We start from the raw sequence: 18,573 nt of genomic DNA on the forward strand, positions 1-18,573 counted from the left end.
TTGGATGAAAAGTAGTTGTCTTCCTAGAGTTTAAATTTTGTTTTAAATTAGTTGTCACTTTAGAGTACTAGTTGTAGCTATGTAAATAATCTCATGGGCTTATTTGGTTGAGTGTCAACCTTTGTCAAAGTCGTGGCAATCAAGTTTGACCAATTAAGTCTAGTGTTTGGTTCATGTTACAAGTGAGTTACGCCATAATTTTTTAGCAAGCTGGTCCGCTTATTTTTTTTTGCCACAACTTACCACAATTGTAGCTGACAAATTCTTAGTCATACAATGTGTGGCATGCACACTTAGCCAAATATTTTATGGTAAACTATAAAAGTTATCTAAACAACCCCTTAGTTCAAGGTTTTTTGGAGCTAGGTATCTTCAACTTTACAAATATATAGATCTGGACCTACCTCCATGCTCCATCGATGGGAAAAACTGTAGTACATGAAAATTGTTTTCATATAACTCACAATTAAAAAAAAAAAAAGCTCGAGAAAGGAAACATGCAGCCCGTTGGCCCCACCAGTCAGCCCCCCCATGGTTTCCCCCGGGCCCCGCTCCCCATCTCCACTTCTTCGTTCTTCCCTTTCCTCCCAACCCTTCCACCATTTCAAATTTCAAATCCATCCTTCGTCTCCTCTCCTCTCCTCCTCCCCTTCCACCCCACGCGCCCCGCACCCACCCACGCGCCGCGCCCTAACCCTAACCCTAACCCTAACCCTACTCCTCTCGCTCGCCATGTCCGAGCCCGCGTCGCCCCCACCGGCCATGCCCGAGGACGCCGCGCCGCCGCAGCCGCAGCCGGAGCCGGCGGTTCCAGCGGGGGAGGAGGCCGCCCCGTCTCTGGAGGTGAGCGCCCTCCCCTCCTCCTTCCACCCTGACCTTCGATTTCGGTAGTAGCCGCTGGGGGCTGGATGGATTTCTAACCTTCGGTTTGTTTGTTTTTTTTTTTTGGCAGAGGAAGGAGGAGTTGCTGCCGGTGGAGGAGAAGATCTCGGTGAGGATCCCCCTCTCTCCCGCTAGGGCTTTATATATACTAACCTTTATTTGTTTTCGCCTTTTATTTTGGCATTCGATCGATCAATGATGCCGGTGAGGCTTACTGTGTGCGGTGGTGTATATATGGGTTTATTAGCGGGTAATTATGTTACCGAAGATTCAGGCTGCTGTGATTTGAAAGCTTCTCTGTTTTCTGTGGCACTGATGACCACCGAAAAATGGGCGGAGAAACTAATTATGTTTTAGAAACTAAAATGCTAATAAATACAGCTGGAGTGAGGTTGTAATTAAGAGTTGCTGCTTCAGGCAACAGATATACGCAGATTAGTATCATGGTTATAGCTGTGATTCCTGAGAATGCTTGCGGCATCAGCTGTTAGGGAAAGGGGATGCGTTGCTGTCATGTTTGAAAAGTGATTAATTACCTTTAGCCACTACCTGAACTACACTAGTTCGTTGCTTTAATGCCAGCATATACTTTCCTCAAAAATCCAAATCACGGGTCTATGACAGTTGCCTTCAAAGTTCAAATTATCTGCCTCATTAGCGCACAACTCTGGATATGGTTGTGGAGACAACACTCGTGCTGTCAATGCACCATCAATATCAAGCTTTTGTATACATGGATACTTAGAGTTCAAGGATCAACGCAGATTTCGTAAGCCAATTTCCACAAAAATAGGGTGTGGAGATAAATCTCTAAGCAAAACAGTGAGTTGTTACTCATGTGCCTTCCTCTATCAGGAGACAATGATAAATACCACGGATTCTTAGTTGAGGTAAGCATGCACAATTGCACATTATCACTGTGTACTGGACTGTAAGAATTTAAGGGGTTATACCATGGTTAGGGGCAGGCCTCAGGCTGCTTGGCCATGACCTGAGGTCTGGGAATAAAGGGCCATTAACTTGTGCTCATTTTCACCATGGTAGGGCAAAGGCAGGCCAAAATAGGCTGGTTAGCCTGTGCCTTGGCCCCATATTTGGGTCTGCCACTGACCATGACGTTAGTTATTGGATGTTTCCCATATACTGTCACATGTTCCCTGACTGATTTGTTTGCTAATTATTTTTGGGCATAAAATTACTCTCTGATTTAATTTTTCCATTCCCTATTGATTCTGTAGTGCTTTTTTTGGCTTATAGAAAAAAGTGTTGACATTTCTTTTGTGTTGTTGACATTTCTTTTGTGTCTGAGTGACAGGAATTAGATGAATCACAGTCACAGCTTATGGGGAGACTTCGGGGACTCAAGGAGGTATGTTGAAAACTTGAAATATCGTGAAAATGTTCCTAGTTATCTGCATTCTTCTTATTACATCTCTATTCATTTTGTTATTAATGTTTTTAACTTTTGGGAATTAGTTTTTGTTCAGTCAACATGAATGACATACGGTCTCTTGTGGTTTGTGCTGTTCTTTTATACGCATTTTAACAATCCTTAGGGCAAGTGGGATGATTTGAAATAGAAATAGATTATTTTTTTGTGGCACTTGTGTGTGTAATACCTAAATTTTGTAATGGCATGAAGAATTATGGTTTGAATATCTTGCTGCCTAGACTAGAAAGGAACAATGTGCATGCTTTTCAATATTATAAAATATTCTTGTTCTTGCCTTTTCTTTTGTTGTTCCCATTGAAATTGTAAGTATTGGTATGGAACTGAACTAATAATAATTTTTTTTCAGGATTTGCTGAATTGGAGGAGCAGTTTAGATACACAAGTGACAAAATACAAAAGCGTAAGTTTCTCCACCCTTCAATTGATGCTATATATTATCCGTGTTGGGGAAAATCCTGAGTCCTATGTGTTCTTCCTTGTAGTGGTTCCATCCATGCCTATCCTTTGCATACCCAATTTTCAGAATAACTCCCTCTATTCCATAATGTAAGGCATGGTCAAACTTGGCACGGTCTGCAAAACTAAACTTTGACTTATAATTTCTCATATACTATAAAGTTTGTAGTGACAAAATTATAACCATATGAAAGTATATTGAAATACCAATCCAATGATATTATTTTCAGCAAATAAAATTCAATTTATAGTATACTAATCGTTAGTCAAATGTTTTTAAAGTTAAATCTTCAAATGCATGCGCACCTTACATTATGGAATGGAGGGAGTAACTTTTGTATTTAACAGCTGGAAGGAGAGGATTCTTCTTCTTTTTTTATTTAATCTGGGCTGTATGTTCTATAGATGAATATGCTAATTCTGAAAAAAAGAAATGAAACTCCACTGGAGATATTTTAATACAATAAAGCTATATGCTTCTGTTATCTTGGAGCCTTTATCAGTTGGCATGTTCAAAAATGCGTCAAGTGGTTTGGTGAGGTTATATGCATGCTTGCAAATTTCTGCATTGGTTGAACCTGCACTCATGCGTGTGGCTCACATGCTATAGCACAGTTATTGGAATTTGTTTACTGATCTTATTTTCATTTGATGTCTTTCAGGAACTCTCTGATATCAAAACTGCGCTGAATAGCGAAATTGAACAGCTGAGATCAGTAAGCATATGCACCCATGTTCTGCGACAGATCTCAACTTGTATCTAAATTTTTTTGCTCTATTTACAAGCTGTGATCTCCTTCCCCCTCTTATAGGATTTTCAAGAATTGAGGACCACCCTTAAGAAGCAGCAGGAAGATGTATCAAATAGTTTGAAGAATTTGGGGGTAATTTCCTCTGTTTTGATGAGGATGCAGTATTTTGTGTTGAATGATTGCTAAAGATTTTGCATGCTCAGTTATATCAATCATTTTCTTTCAGCTACAAGATGCTACTGACAATGATGGGAACAAAGGAAGTGGTGAGGAGAATGCAAGTGAGGGTGTCTCAGATACCCTAGGGAACCTGAAAGTATGAATCTGTCAAGCTTAATTTACTTGCTTAAAGATTGGTTGTTTTGACAGAAAATTTCAGACAAGTAGTCACAACCATAGGATAGTCAAGTGACTTGTATTTTAGTAGTGGTATTATCTGCATTCTAAAACCAATTTCATAAAAAATGATCTGTGACCTATGCTTTTCCCCCTTTCCAGTTGGATGATACTCCAAAAAACCATGATGAAAGCAGTGATGCCAATGATGAAAAGAATGTAAGTGTTTGTGTTAGATAAAGCAGATTATTAATAATGGCTGATCTTGCTTCTGTTTAATATCTTCCTTATTTCTCTGCACCCGCATCCATTATTTTCTTAGAGGAGCAAAGCACCTGAGAATCATCTTTGACAAGCATATGATTAAAACCTTATTCAGCATCCGCAATTTTAGTATGAAGGGAATATCTGTCCCGTGTGATGGTTTTGTTTTCTGAACTTGATCACACGGTTCCTTGACATCTTCCTTGTGGCTGCAGGAAACCATTGCTGAAGATGGCACGGTCGATAAAACTGTTAAGGCTGAGAGTGCAAGTGATGAATGAAGTAGCGGAGGAACCAGAAGTAGAACTTGGGCCGCTTCTTTTTCGTGGCTCAGCTGTAGTAATTTTTAGAACAGAGATAACTTTGGTTCCTGAAACGAGTCCACGCTCTCTGATGGCTTCGTCGTGTAGTGTTGTTAATCGCTGTCATGACTTGTGAAATCCCAGTTCTCTGGAATGGCCGTAGTAACAATTTTATTGCTATCAGCAAGTTATCTAAAGAATAGCCACTGGAATTTTGCCTTTAAAAATTCCAGATATTTTTCTCAAATCAGTTATCTATGTGATGCCAGCCATTTTAAGGCGGAAGAATGATGGGTTTTTTTTTTTTTGGTAGGCCATGGTTGGTATTGTTGACTGTGGCTATGGATGAAATAGTATTCATTTGAACGGTGAGTTTGAATCAAATCAGCCAATATAAAATTGGTTAGCTTTGTATACATGCTAGTGACTTTTCAGGTAACCAACGCAGTATAATGCTTTGTTTTGAATCTGTAATGTAAGCCAGTAGTAATTCTTAAGTTCCCAACAATACCTATGTATCAGACAAAAGGAATGAAAGCGAATGGCGACATGTGGATGAAATATCTCAGCCAGGACTTTCTCCCAATAGGAAAATTATTGTGAAAAGAGGGTAGATATATGCCCGCTTTTAGTTGTTGTTTTCAAGACTAAGAGCAAGTTTAATAGTAAAGCCAACTATTAGCTCCAATTCGTCTATAGTCAATTTAATAGCCAATTTATGCAATAGTTACCTACAAACATATACTACATTATTAATATCAGTCTCATCTGTTATACACATATTGTGTCTTGGAGTCTGTGCTGCAGCTGACTACAAATCTACAGCACCACTGCTCTTCTCTCCTCTCTTTTACCTTCTTAACATGTGTGTGTAGCTGACTTATAGTCTGCTATTGTACCAGCTCTAAGACGTGTAATAAAATCCTTTTTCGGCGATGTCCATGTAATTATTGTGAAGTTTGTTGTAAAAGGGGTAGATAAAATGCCCATGTCCTTATTTCTAGGCTAAGACATAAATATTGTTCACGATGTTAGCATGCTACATGTACTACCCTAGTATCATCAAAGCCTTTTTAACCTACCAGTATCATCCCTAATAAATTAGGTACCACCGTATTATGTACTTCCTCCATTTCAAAATATATCTAATCAATGTGTACAACTGTACACATGCCCTAAAAGCATAAGAACAATAACGATAACATGACTATTACTCCATCCGTTTCACAATGTAAGTCATTCTAGCATTTCACACATTCATTTTGATGTTAATGAATCTAGCTAGATATATACTCCATCCGTTTCACAATGTAAGTCATTCTAGCATTTTTCACATTCATATTAATGTTAATGAATCTAGACATATATATCTAACTAGATTCATTAACATCAATATGAATGTGGGAAATGCTAGAATGACTTACATTGTGAAACGGAGGAAGTAGAAGACATCAGACTTATTTTCCACAGAGCAACCTCAAGAATATAAATGGAGTTGTGAGTACTTGTTAGGGTTCAAATTATTTGACTTGTGTTAACCACAAATGTTACGCATGCACGCGTACACTCTGAGTAGGACCTAAGGAATTTTTCACCGAACTCCGTCCAAAAGAGTTTGTTAGAGAGGTACACATCCATGAATTTGGAGAAGTATATTTACTTTCCTATTTTTTTTACAATATTGTACATACAACAAATAATTTACTTTCCTATTTTTTTTTACATAATGCACATACAACAAATAATATACTCTATTATGTGATAAAAAAGTAACAGTAAATAATAATAATATAATTTCAAAGTCATTTCTTAATGGGGAGGTTTGGACACGAGTCACAACCCAACCCATAAACCCCATCCACTCAGGAGCTTCTCTCATTCCTCATGGCCTCTCCCTCCCTCCTAACCCGTTTCCTTCCAGATAAGGCTATATAAATACCCATCATCTCCTTCCTCTCTTCCTCGCTCTCCCCACCCCTCTCGGCCTCTCCTCGGTGGTCGACGGCTTCACCGGACCGGACCGGACCACCGCTCGCCGCCGGGCACCCCCGCGCCGCGGTCTGTATGTCAAAGGTGACGCCCGCCGCCTCATGCACCCGCCGTTCGCCGTTCGCGCGGTGACGCTTAGGTTCATTCTTGCCCGGTGCGCGCCACGTGTTTGTGGATATGCCCGCCCGTGCGCGCGCGCGCGAGAGAGCACGAGCACGAGCGCTAGTGACCAGTGTTCGTTCATTGTCCGTGCTGCTCTGCGTGCGGTGGCTTGGCTCTAGGTTCTTGGGCATGGTGGTGGTGGGAGTTGCTGTGCTATGTAGTGTGTGGGCTCGGTTCCATTTCCGTGGCTGGTTCGCGCGAATTGGCGGCGCGCGCTGCAGCTGTCGCGGCTGTACTGTAACACTTTTGAATTGATAGTAGCGTTGGCTGTGTGTAGTGCGGTTCTGCGTTAGGCTCTTGCTTTTAGTGATTGAATGGCGGCGGGTACTCTGCTTTGCCATGTTTTTCGATGCTCTGAGTGAAATGAAATGAAATGAAACTGAATTCGCTTCCTGTTTGTGGTCTTGCTGAAATTGGATAAGAGAGATTTTTGGGTGAGAGATTGCATACATGATGGGAAGTCTTGCGCTTTTCCTTAGGTGTGCTATTCTTTTGCTCATGATATCTTATGCTTGTAGTGCTCTCTCAATTGTTGTTTCAGAATATTGTGGTGCATTTATCTCGTACTGTTGTTTGTTTACCTGATTACTGGATATCGGTTCTCATTGCCTTTTTGTCTAACAAAGTTATCTACACTCGTGCAGGGTACAGAAACAATCAATATTCTGATATAGTTGCTGGGAATTTCAATCCCTAAATTCAAAATGACCCCGGTGGTTCATTGCTCTGTTGGCAATATCAGCCTGTTCCACATCGGCAGTTTCAGGCCAAGCCATGAAATCCAAATAAGGAGGTTCCGCAGCACAGAGAGGTATTCAAGAGTACCTTCACGTAGGCTGCTGCAACCGCAACGAGCATTCAACTTGATCAGTATTTACAAGAGAAGCAGCTGGTCCTCTGCCCGCAGGCCAAGAACTCTGTCAGCAGCAACTGTTGGGACTGATGTTACTGTAGAGGATCCGAATCCACCACCTTCCGGAGAAACTTCTGAAGAAAGCTCTGAGGATACAGCACCTGACACTGCTGAAGCAAGTGAGCAAGCTGAGGCAAGCACTTCTTCCATTCCCAAAGCAGGACGAAACATAAGAAAGAGTGAGATGCCACCACTGAATGATGAGGATCTAGTTCCTGGTGCATCTTTTACTGGGAAGGTTAGGTCTATCAAACCATTTGGTGTATTTGTTGATATTGGAGCATTCACTGAAGGCCTTGTTCATATCTCTCGAGTAAGTGATGGATTTGTAAAAGATATATCTTCCCTCTTCACTGTCGGGCAAGAGGTGTCAGTGAGATTAGTGGAAGCAAATAAAGAGACAGGGCGCATCTCATTGACAATGCGAACAGGTGGTGATTATGTCAAGCCTAAAACAGAAACACCTAAGGCTGCAAGTGGCGGGAGGAATACCACTGCAACCACGTCCAGAGGCTCGCCAAGGCAAACGAGGGAAAGAGATGAAGCCAAGAGCATGGGCGAAACAAACTATGTGCAAGGACAATTTCTGGATGGCGTTGTGAAAAATTCAACAAGAGCAGGGTCATTTGTGACCCTACCTGATGGAAGCGAAGGATTCCTTCCCAGAGAAGAGGAGGCAGTGGCATTGTTCACCCTTATCGGACATTCTGCACTGGAAGTTGGTCAACAGGTAAGGGTGAAAGTATTGAACGTAGTACGAGGCCAGGTCACGTTGACAATGAAGGAGGGAGAAGATGATGAAGAGGATCTGGCTTCATTAAACACACAGCTGAAGCAGGGTTGGTCCAGAGGGACCAATGCATTTGAGCTAGCTTTCCGTAGGAATAAGGAAATCTCTGCATTTTTGGATCAGAGGGAAAAGATAATAGTTCCAGATGTACAAGAAGCTGCTGTTGCATCAGTAGGTACTGAACTTGATGCAGAAGTAGGAATTGAGCAAAGTCCAGGCAAGGAACCTGAGACAGGCAATGCTGAATCAGTTGCAATCGATAGTTCTATAACGGAGGTCAAGGAGACTGATAGTATAGCTGCAGTGGAGAAGGATAGCGAAATTAGCAAGACTGAATCAGTTGAGACTGCTAGTTCAGTTGTAATTTCTGAAGATGATAGCACAGTTGATGGCAAACTCGTTGAACCAACTGCTTCAGTTTCTGCAACTGAAACTGAGATTAAAGAAGATAGCTCTGAGGGATCTGTCACCACTGAGCCTACAGAAGCTGCTTCAACAGAATTTGTCACCGCAGTCGTTGAGGAAAGCGCTCCGACTGCTAGTTCAGTTGAAACTTCTGAAGATGATAGCACAGTTGATGACAAACTCGTTGAGCCTACTGCTTCAGTTTCTGCAACTGAAGCTGAGAGCAAAGAAGATAGCTCTGAGGGATCTGTTGCTTCAACAGAATCTGTCACCGCAGTCGTTGAGGAAAGCGCTCCTGTGTCATCAGTAGCAATTGAAGTTCCTGCTCCTGAAGCATCAGAGGCCTCCGCTCAGGAGATAATTGAGGATTCTACTACTGTGGAAGGTGCCGCCGATGATCAAACTGTAGAATCTGATAGTCCACCTCCAGAAGGTGTTGAGCTGTCCTCGAATGGGGCTCCAGACAGCTCTATTGCTGAGGATAAGCCTGATGAACCAGAAGAATCGTTGATAGTAGAAGAGGTTCCAGTAACTGCAAGTAGTGAGTCTGAGGATAAAGAACCTGCTGCGGTACCTGAAGAAGTAGCAGCCTCAAGTGAGAAAACTGCAGATGTTGCTGTTGCAGGAGCTGAAGCAAGCACGGCCACAGGTCAGCAGTAATTTCGTCAACCAGATCTTACGGGCCTGACGTGTAGTAATTTCATGAGCCATATTCTGTCTGCAAAAGGCTTTTCGAGCAACTCTACCTAACTAGGAACAGAATGTTAGGATTAGTTGCATGTAAAACATTCAAGTGACTGCTTTTTCCAGTTGTTTACATTTTTTTTCTTGTATTAAATTTCTTCATTAATGTTCTGTGGTTTAATATGATGGTCAAAGGATCAATCGATGCCAGTGATTGGTTTCTTGCTATCTCAATGGTTAGCTCAGTTGGTATTCTTTGGCTCTAGAGGATCATGCAATGTTCAAATGTTATCTCAGCTGCCACTAAATTTTGGGCTATCTTGGACAAGGCTCAACAAGACACTTTGATCTGACTTCAGTTCTGGGATGTTAAAATAGGAAGCTTCTTGTTATTCTTCTGCATTTGTCGCAATTGCTGTTTGTTCTGATTTTCGTTTAGCATAAAATGGTTGCCACCTATTTCCCTCAATAATTTGTCTACAACAATAACAAAAGGCTTTAAATTTGTTCTCTAGTAAATTTAAAGGGAAAAATAATAATAATCAAGGGTTGCTTCTCTGTGACAGAAATTCATGTGATGGATTACTTCATTTCCAAAGTGTCTTTACTATGAGATATCAGAAGTTAGTCCTAAAACTTGTCTACTTATGTAAATTAACAGATGTAACTAACTTTACGGTTAGATTTCTTGTTCTCAATAATTGCATTAGTCTCCTTTCTTTTCCTGTGTACATGCTCTGCTCCACAATTTCTGCAGCACAAATTCACTGCATATTTATTTTGTTGGCAAACTGTTAGAACAACACTAGAAAGACTGATGGTTCTTTTGTGCATCTGCAGCAACTATTTCTCCTGCTCTTGTCAAGCAATTGCGTGAAGCAACTGGAGCAGGCATGATGGACTGTAAGAAGGCTCTTGCAGAATCAGGGGGTGACATTGAGAAAGCACAAGAATTCCTCCGCAAAAAAGGTTTGGCGGCTGCTGACAAGAGGGCTGGCAGGGCCACTGCAGAGGGAAGAATTGGTTCTTACATACATGACAGCAGAATCGGTGTTCTTATTGAAGTGAATTGCGAGACTGACTTTGTATCCCGAGGTGACATCTTCAAAGAGTTGGTAGACGATCTAGCCATGCAAGTCGCCGCTTGCCCTCAAGTACAGTACATTTCTCTTGATGACGTCCCTGAGGAGGTTATGAAGAAGGAGACAGAGCTGGAGATGCAGAGGGAGGACCTCTTGTCAAAGCCAGAGCAGATCCGGTCTAAGATTGTAGAGGGCCGTGTAAAGAAGAGGCTTGGAGAATATGCATTGCTGGAGCAACCCTTCATCAAGAATGACAAGGTCACAATCAGTGAATGGGTGAAGCAAACTATTGCCACAATTGGAGAGAACATGAAGGTCAACAGATTTGTCCGGTACAATCTCGGTGAAGGGTTGGAGAAGAGAAGCCAGGATTTTGCTGCTGAAGTTGCCGCCCAGACAGCCGCGAAGGCACCGCCAGCTGCTCCTCCAAAGGATGATAAGCCTGAGGAAACAGCAGAAACTGAAGAGAAGTAAATTCCCCCTCAGCCTCATCTTGCTGTGTTTCATCTTTTTGTGGTTGCGCATAATTTCTGCATCAGAACACGTTTACTGTTTAAGCATTTCTAACTTTGCATCTATTCAACCGACATTTGCTATGTTGTTTGCAGGAAACCAGCTGTGGCAATTTCAGCTGCATTGGTAAAGCAACTCCGAGACGAAACTGGTGCTGGTATGATGGACTGCAAGAAAGCACTAGCTGAGACAGGCGGCGACATTCAGCAGGCTCAGGAGTTCCTCAGGAAGAAGGGCCTGTCATCTGCAGACAAGAAGTCCTCTCGCCTAACCGCCGAAGGCCTAATTGGCGCCTACATCCATGACAATCGGATTGGTTGCATGATTGAGATCAATTCCGAGACCGACTTCGTGGCTCGCAACGAGAAGTTCAAGGAGCTGGTGAACGACCTCGCGATGCAGGTGGTGGCATGTCCACAGGTTGAGTATGTCTCCATAGAGGACATCCCAGAGAGTGTTGTCATCAAGGAGAAAGAGATTGAGATGCAGAGAGAGGACCTTCAGTCCAAACCTGAGAACATCAGGGAGAAGATCGTCGAAGGCCGGATATCGAAGAGGCTCGGCGTGCTGGCCCTCCTGGAGCAGCCTTTCATCAAGGATGACAGCAAGACGGTGAAGGATCTTGTGAAGGAGACGATCGCCACCCTTGGGGAGAACATCAAGGTACGGAGGTTCACCCGGTACACCCTTGGTGAGAACTGATTGAGGAGGTGATCTCTAGTCTCAATCCTGACATCAGGAGTTGGGCATATTTTGATTCATGGAAGTTCATAGCTGTTGGTAGTATGATAAGTTTCCATCTGTAATTCTGTATCACCTGTTATATTGCTGCCCCTTTTTTTCAGCTGCTGTTATTACTGTTGCTGGTTACAGAACACATTTTTGAGCACTCCTTTGTAGATGACAAGAGAGATCAATATTGTCAATATAAACATTACGGCAAATCAAAACTGTATCTGGTTGTGTTTGACATCAGAGTTCTTACTGAATCCATCACTATCAAATTTTACATTGGTTTGCATACAGAAACATTGATCCAAGTGACATTTCTTACCAGAGGTAAGTGCATAGACTACATTATGTTAACTTAAAAGGCACCTGAACATGATATACTCCAACATGCTCCAGATTACATGTGTAAATGGTGAACCTGACAAACATCTTCTAAGAAAACTGATTTCTGCTCTGTGTGACTGCTCTGTTGCTCAAAACCAGACCCAGTCTTGATTCTGAATGTGGGTACCGACAATAAATGGTACAATGCCATATAATTTACAGAGGCTCAGCAGTATCCCTAAGATTTACAGGCTACAAACACGCTGTATTAATTTTTCCAAGCAGAGATCAAATCTTTCACTACATGCTCATGTGAGTTACAGGAGCTTCTACATCCAGTGCGATTCAAGAATCTGCATGCCTTCTTATCGCTGTTAAAAGAGCTAGAACCCATTAATCCAAAACAGCAGCTCGGGGAGAAGATCGCTCGCCGAACGACATAGAAGCGAGAGATGATGCCCACACCCTGCTGTTCATAGCTCCACCCATGAGCCTGCATTTGCTCCAGATCTTCCTCAGGTCTACAGCATGCGGCACGCATTCGAGCAGCTGGGTCAGTTTGGCAAGGATGCCAAGGTTGGCATGCCGGAAGTATTGGACCCAGATTCCTTTGATGCAGGAGAAGAACTTTGGGAAGAAGGCTACCAGTATCTTCAGGCAAATAAATAGGATGCTGAATGCTAGGTAGGGCTCACTCTTCAAAGCTTCAATAATTGAGCTTTTCCAAAGCTTCACATGCTGTGTGCTTCCAGTTCGAGCTGCGCTCCATTTCCTTGGACCAAGATATGCAATTGGTTCTTGACCTGCATCAAATTGATCAAACCAAATTAAGCTTTGATGGAACAGATTCAAGAAAGTCAAATTTCAACTTACCTAATTGAGACTATCTAGTGAGTAGTATGTGCTATATGGATATGTCATATTTTACATACATTAAATCATTATTGACCTTTTTATCCATATAATCATAAACTAATGCCATATTGAAGGGGTGGCATTAGAGCCTATTATCTACTTTTCCAGGCAATTGAGAAATGTTTGATTCCTCAGCAAAGCATATTACTGACTTATCACAGAAGAATATCATGAGCTTACAATTATATATCTGCATACATAACGAACATAAAGAAGCTTACCAGTTACAGCAGTGTAAACATTAACTAGCGAGTCAAGCTCCTTAGAACCAACAGGCCAGTACGCATATGGTCCACAAGCTATGAGTATAGAAGGAAAGCTACGGACACCATATCTTGATAAAACACTGCAAGCCATGAAGTAGATATTAGTTAAGACTTTCAAATGATCGCAAAAGATAATTGGAGACTATTGCATAGCCGGGGTCTTACGCTGGCATGGCATTGGTTTGTTCCACAGCCAAGTGCTTAATCCGTGGAAACATTGAGCTAAGATCATCGAAGACTGGCCTCATTCTTTGTGAGAAGGGGCACCACGATGCATAGAAGAGCACGGCAGTGCATTCTTCCTTGCCACTCAACTCCTTGACAAGTTCCTCCCCATTAATCTGCCAAAATTTTCAAAGAGGTCATGTTAAACAACACATGACTAATCCAACTCAGCAGAAGTTGCACAAAAGACCTGCAAGAGCAGAAATTGGGTAGTACGCGTCGCAAATAATCCTAAAAACACAACTGGTTGACTCATAACTGCATAAAACTAGGATGAACTAGCTGTTATATTATATCAGCTTGCCATTTCAACTGCCAGTACTCTACAAGTAGTGTTAACAACCCGCAGTTCCATTTACAAATACCTCTTAACATATTTAAGCCACTAGCCCCAAAACAAACACAAAGCAATTTTTTTTTTGTGACAACCTGATTCAATGTACTGACCAATTTAAGTTCAATGATAGCAATAACTTCAAGTTAGAGCATCCCAAATACAGGCATCTCCATGGTTGCAACTTTTGATCCCCTATTAAATGTTGTTATTCCCACAAGGATTACTGATTTAACAAGAACACTGTTCAGGCATTCCCACTAGGAGGACTACATAACACCATGAGAACAATAAGCTGCAGAAAAGAGGATATACTAATCCCACTCAAATATAGAAAAAATCACAACAACTTTCGGCAAACTGTCACAATGTTGGCACCTGTGAGGCTATAACTAATCAAAGTATGCACAAAAGTTGAAAACAAGATAACCAAAATTAATTTTGAAGGACCCAGAACCGGAAGCACAAAGGAAGCAAGAGCAAGAAACTGATTTGATGCAGGATGAGAGCCTAAGCTTACTACTCCCTACTCGCTACTTTTATTTTGATACTCTTGCGCTGACTTATGACTTGTAATACTAACTAAGCAAGGATTACTTTAGAAATAAAACAAGTTATTTTTCCATAGATTAACGGGACTACGGGAGTCAAATCATCACCAAACCAACTCAGAAACTGAAACAAAAAAAATTCACCACGGGGAGCAATTGTTCATCATGCGGCTCGAATCAGCTCGAGAATTACCCAAAAAAAAGTGAGCTTTTGTACCAAGATTCGCGAGGAGAATTCACCCACAGATTTGTCGGCGCCAAAAAAAATAAAAATAAAAATCAGAGGAACCGCGTAGCAAATCGAATTTTTTTTCCACGCAAAAATCACCAGCATCGAAACGAGAGGAGGAGAAAGAGTGAGATCTTGACCCACCAATCTCCCCGAAAAGAGAGAAAAAAAATCAAACCAAATCTTGCGGCCTTAGCATCAGCAACGCGCGCGCGCACCAACCAACCAAACCCAGAGCCCGGAGAGAAGAAGAGGAATCTCGGAGAAAGAGAGAGAGAGAGACGCACCTCCTCGGCGGGGCACCGCTCCGCCGACGCGCGGCAGGACGGCCGGAGCGCGGCGGCGGCGGCGGCTGCGACGAACGGCGGCAGCCGCTCCCTCGGGCACCGCGCCTCCTCCGGCTCCGCCGCCGCCGCGGGAGGCGGCAAAGGAGCGAGGAGGAGGAGGAGGAGGAGAGGGGCGAGGAGGCGGGCGGCCATGGCGAGGAGGAGGTTGGGGGGAGTGAGGCGCGGAGGAGGAGGAGGAGACGCCGACGCGTGAGATTTCTTGGTTTCTAGAGGTCAGCTTTGCAATTCCTTTATTTTATTTTATTTTTATTGTTTTTCGTTTTGTGTGTGTGTGTTTTTTTTGGGTTCTCTTAGGGCACCCACAATGGTCTTTATAGGCTTTATAAGAGATCCAATGGATCCATGTCAGCATATTTTCTTACTTAGAAGAGATTAAATGAAGAGAGAGAGAGCAAAACTATCTACTAACCTGGAGATAGTCTATAGAGAAAAACGAGACAATGGATTAGAGAGCTATAAATACCCATATAGATATACCATTGAAGTGGTTTACTATTAATCTAGTTTATTACTGAGATGTATATGTTTCATAGATAACATCTTGCAGGTGCTCTTAACGTGGTTGGGTGTTGGAAAGCTTAGTTCTAACAGTTTTTTCTCATGTAGGAGTACTACTCCGTTTTGGGACACACATTTCTCTACCGTACTATACATGTAGTGGGTATCACTGATATATGAATCTTATCTACTCCGAGCTCACATATGTGACACATACTTACATAGTATGAATTATAGGTATTTTGAGGAAGAATCTTCTCGTCGGACGCCCGGTGTAAAAAAAAAAAAATTGGTCGGACCAACGAGTGAAACATCTAAGTTATATATGGTGAAATAAAAAAAACCAGCAACTAAAACATTTAAAACTTTTATGAAACATGGTAAACATACACGTTGAAACATGTTGCTATCACATATGAAACAACTAATGTTAATGAATTGAAACATATATTTTTTTATCAAAATATAATCATGTGATATCTTATTATAAAAAGATTTAATTACAATGGTGATATCAGATCGTAGATTGAATAATTAATTTAGGAAAAAAATCATTTTGAAGCTCGCTAAAATGCATGCATGCATGATGAGGAGAGAGAGAGTAGTGGCAGTTAGTTTCGGGAATTTTGTAAAACACACTGAAGACACATATTGAAACATATAGTGTTAACGGATTGAAACATATATATTTCTTTTGTCATAATATAATCATACGATATCTTCTTATAAAGATTAATTTATAACAGATACAATGGTGCAATCGGATCGTAGATCGGATAAGTAGTTTATGAGAAAAAACATTTTAAAAATAGCTATATGTATGTATTGTTGGAGGAAAAGAGGAAGCAGTAGTACACTACTTCCTCCATCCCATAAAAAACCAATCTAGTACTAGATATGAGACATCATAGTACTACGAATCTGGACATACCTTTGTCTAGATTCATTGTACTAGAATATGTCATATCTAGTCCTAAATTTATTTTTTGGGACGGAGGGAGTAGTTGTTAATACTACACTAGTACCTATCAATAACTCGATGGATCGGCTAACCGATCCGGGACATTCTCCGTATTTTAGAGTTTTTGTGGAAATTGCTGGCCATAGGTCCGCGTATAAGGCACATACATACACATGCATTTTTCTAAAGGAAAAACACACAGTAAAAACATAGATGTTCATATAAGGGTCTGTTTGGTAGAGCTCCAACTCCTAAACTTAGATTCAGGAGTTGAGTCTAGAGCGGCCTAAAACCTAGCTTCATCTCTCTAGTTTATTTTGTGAGAGTGCTTCATCTAGCTCTGTTCCTATTTTAGGTGAAACTGAAACTGTTTGACAGGGCTCCAGCTCCAAGAGAGATGGAGGTGGAGGTGTGCCAAACAGGCCCTAAGCTTGCACGTTCATTTAGGCATCCCTTCAAACACCATGTTAGCCCGTTGAGTAACTTGGAGAGATTAGATTGATATATAAATATAGCATACGCTTTGCTATTGATGGGTATATCGTCTACAGTTGAAAGAATAAGAACCCCTTGAAACAAAGGAAAAAAAATCCTAAGGGATTTGTGTACTACGGAAAATAATCCTATGAAACCCTTTAAAATAAATGAATGACTCCTACCAATTCCATTAAAACTCCTATATAATGAGCTATCTTAGAATAATTTTGAAGTAAAATAGGTATGGGTCTCACCTCATATTTTCTTCTTCCTATATCTGGGCACCCTCAATGTATTACTCCTTGGATTCTAAAGTGCGCCCAGGCATTACATAAGTTAGTCGATGCAGGTTGGGTTTCACTAGTCCCCACTCAATTAGTAGCCATGTGAGAGAGGATTGAGAAATTTTTGTTACTTTTTACTTAAGATTAGGTCTTATACATATGGATATGGATAGTTCATTAAGATTACTATATGGATCACTCCTATAAAGGTGAGACATGCCATATAGAACTATATGGACTTTTCTTTCCATACATTGTTGATATCCTAAGTCTCTACGTTTTTATTATTTTTCAACCAAACACTAGTTTTAAAAAATTATTGTGCTTTGAAATCATATATTAATCCAATGAGTATGATATTTTATTTCTACATTTTTCCTATCGCTGTGTTTTCACAATCATGCATTTTCAAGGGGGTGGGGGTGAGGAGGGGCTAACTAGTTTTAAATATGAGCACTCATGCTAAGTATTTTTAAGGGTTAACGGAAGTTTTATTGCACTTAATCCAATTACATCAATACGATATAATTAATCATCTAAGAATACTTTTTGGCCTTTGCATAACTAAAAGCCAAAACACTACCTATATTTTAGTTTTTATCAAAAGGAAGTACAAGAAATGTTACGGATGATCAATCCTAAAATCAGATCACTACCCATATTCTTGATAAAACATTCATTGACTACCCACTGCAAATGCTGATAGGCCGCCGCGCCATAACCAAATCCTATGTACCCGGTTTCTGAAGAATAACTCAGGTATGAGCGAGTGAATAATTAAATATAGAGTATATAACCAGATAACCTGCAAATGATTTTTTTTTTCAAAAACCACATCGTTGCTGCTTAACCAAAACGAACATATATAATGTATCAGCTGCTCCTAACAAGATGTGATTCGGAAAGCCCAAATCCTGGTGAGCAGATTTAACTATAATGATTTTTTTTTATGTTTTTACTACGGGTAATTTTATTATCTTTAAAAAGGTAACACAGAGGTATCATATTTTTTAATGTAAAATTTGTATCGTTAGATACTTAAGTACCTTAAGGCAGAAAAATTTTAGCGTAAAATTTAGCTACTTCAAAGTATTTTTCTCAAGTACCGTAAAATTCCTTTTTTACTACTCGATCTAGTACTCTGTGAAGCATTGATGGATGAACAATTGTGAATGATATCCTCAGTTAGATGGAAAATGATTGGAGGAAAAAGAGCTAGCTCTTTAGTAATTTGGCATCATAGTTATTTTCTTTATAGTGAATTTATACCATTAATAATAATAAAAAGTATAATTCTTGAACGACTCAGGCTCATTGTGATGTCATTCTAACGTTAGAAAGGTGTTATTTCTCTCCATCGATATGGTTTTCATTGTTTATTTGTTAATAGTGAAAGTCACACTTATACTCGTGGACCACAAGTTGTCATCGATCATAGGACTTTATG

At 40.9% G+C, this 18,573-nt stretch overlaps 3 protein-coding genes across 3 annotated transcripts; 2 read left to right on the forward strand and 1 right to left on the reverse strand.

Moving 5' to 3' along the window:
- Positions 1-598: 598 nt before the first annotated feature.
- Positions 599-4,730, forward strand: LOC4352440 (uncharacterized). The gene is made up of 9 exons (XM_015762870.3): positions 599-843; positions 953-991; positions 2,198-2,251; positions 2,682-2,735; positions 3,454-3,507; positions 3,604-3,675; positions 3,770-3,859; positions 4,042-4,098; positions 4,359-4,730. Exons 1-9 carry the CDS (start codon positions 733-735, stop codon positions 4,422-4,424), a joined length of 597 nt encoding a protein of 198 aa, XP_015618356.1. The 5' UTR covers positions 599-732; the 3' UTR covers positions 4,425-4,730.
- Positions 4,731-6,329: 1,599 nt separating this feature from the next.
- LOC4352441 (uncharacterized) lies at positions 6,330-11,958 on the forward strand. The gene is made up of 4 exons (NM_001424297.1): positions 6,330-6,518; positions 7,241-9,353; positions 10,229-10,940; positions 11,079-11,958. Exons 2-4 carry the CDS (start codon positions 7,301-7,303, stop codon positions 11,683-11,685), a joined length of 3,372 nt encoding a protein of 1,123 aa, NP_001411226.1. The 5' UTR covers positions 6,330-6,518; positions 7,241-7,300; the 3' UTR covers positions 11,686-11,958.
- LOC9269513 (5'-adenylylsulfate reductase-like 6) lies at positions 11,903-15,127 on the reverse strand. The gene is made up of 4 exons (XM_015764435.3): positions 14,847-15,127; positions 13,386-13,561; positions 13,176-13,300; positions 11,903-12,842 (listed from the first exon to the last, which is right to left on the reverse strand). Exons 1-4 carry the CDS (start codon positions 15,036-15,038, stop codon positions 12,433-12,435), a joined length of 903 nt encoding a protein of 300 aa, XP_015619921.1. The 5' UTR covers positions 15,039-15,127; the 3' UTR covers positions 11,903-12,432.
- Between the last annotated feature and the right edge of the window lie 3,446 nt (positions 15,128-18,573).

Source organism: Oryza sativa, chromosome 12 (genome assembly GCF_034140825.1).
Source record: "Oryza sativa Japonica Group chromosome 12, ASM3414082v1".
In the NCBI taxonomy this organism is placed as follows: Eukaryota; Viridiplantae; Streptophyta; class Magnoliopsida; order Poales; family Poaceae; genus Oryza; species Oryza sativa.

Coding starts and splice junctions, on each gene's coding strand:
- LOC9269513 (XM_015764435.3), bottom strand. CDS start 15,038: ATGGCCGCCCGCCTCCTCGCCCCTCTCCTCCTCCTCCTCCTCCTCGCT. Junction 13,562..14,846: donor AGCGGTGCCCCGCCGAGGAG/GTGCGTCTCTCT, acceptor AAATTTTGGCAG/ATTAATGGGGAGGAACTTGT. Junction 13,301..13,385: donor CAAACCAATGCCATGCCAGC/GTAAGACCCCGG, acceptor CATGGCTTGCAG/TGTTTTATCAAGATATGGTG.
- LOC4352440 (XM_015762870.3), top strand. CDS start 733: ATGTCCGAGCCCGCGTCGCCCCCACCGGCCATGCCCGAGGACGCCGCG. Junction 992..2,197: donor CGGTGGAGGAGAAGATCTCG/GTGAGGATCCCC, acceptor TCTGAGTGACAG/GAATTAGATGAATCACAGTC. Junction 4,099..4,358: donor ATGCCAATGATGAAAAGAAT/GTAAGTGTTTGT, acceptor TTGTGGCTGCAG/GAAACCATTGCTGAAGATGG.
- LOC4352441 (NM_001424297.1), top strand. CDS start 7,301: ATGACCCCGGTGGTTCATTGCTCTGTTGGCAATATCAGCCTGTTCCAC. Junction 9,354..10,228: donor TGAAGCAAGCACGGCCACAG/GTCAGCAGTAAT, acceptor GTGCATCTGCAG/CAACTATTTCTCCTGCTCTT. Junction 10,941..11,078: donor ACAGCAGAAACTGAAGAGAA/GTAAATTCCCCC, acceptor TGTTGTTTGCAG/GAAACCAGCTGTGGCAATTT.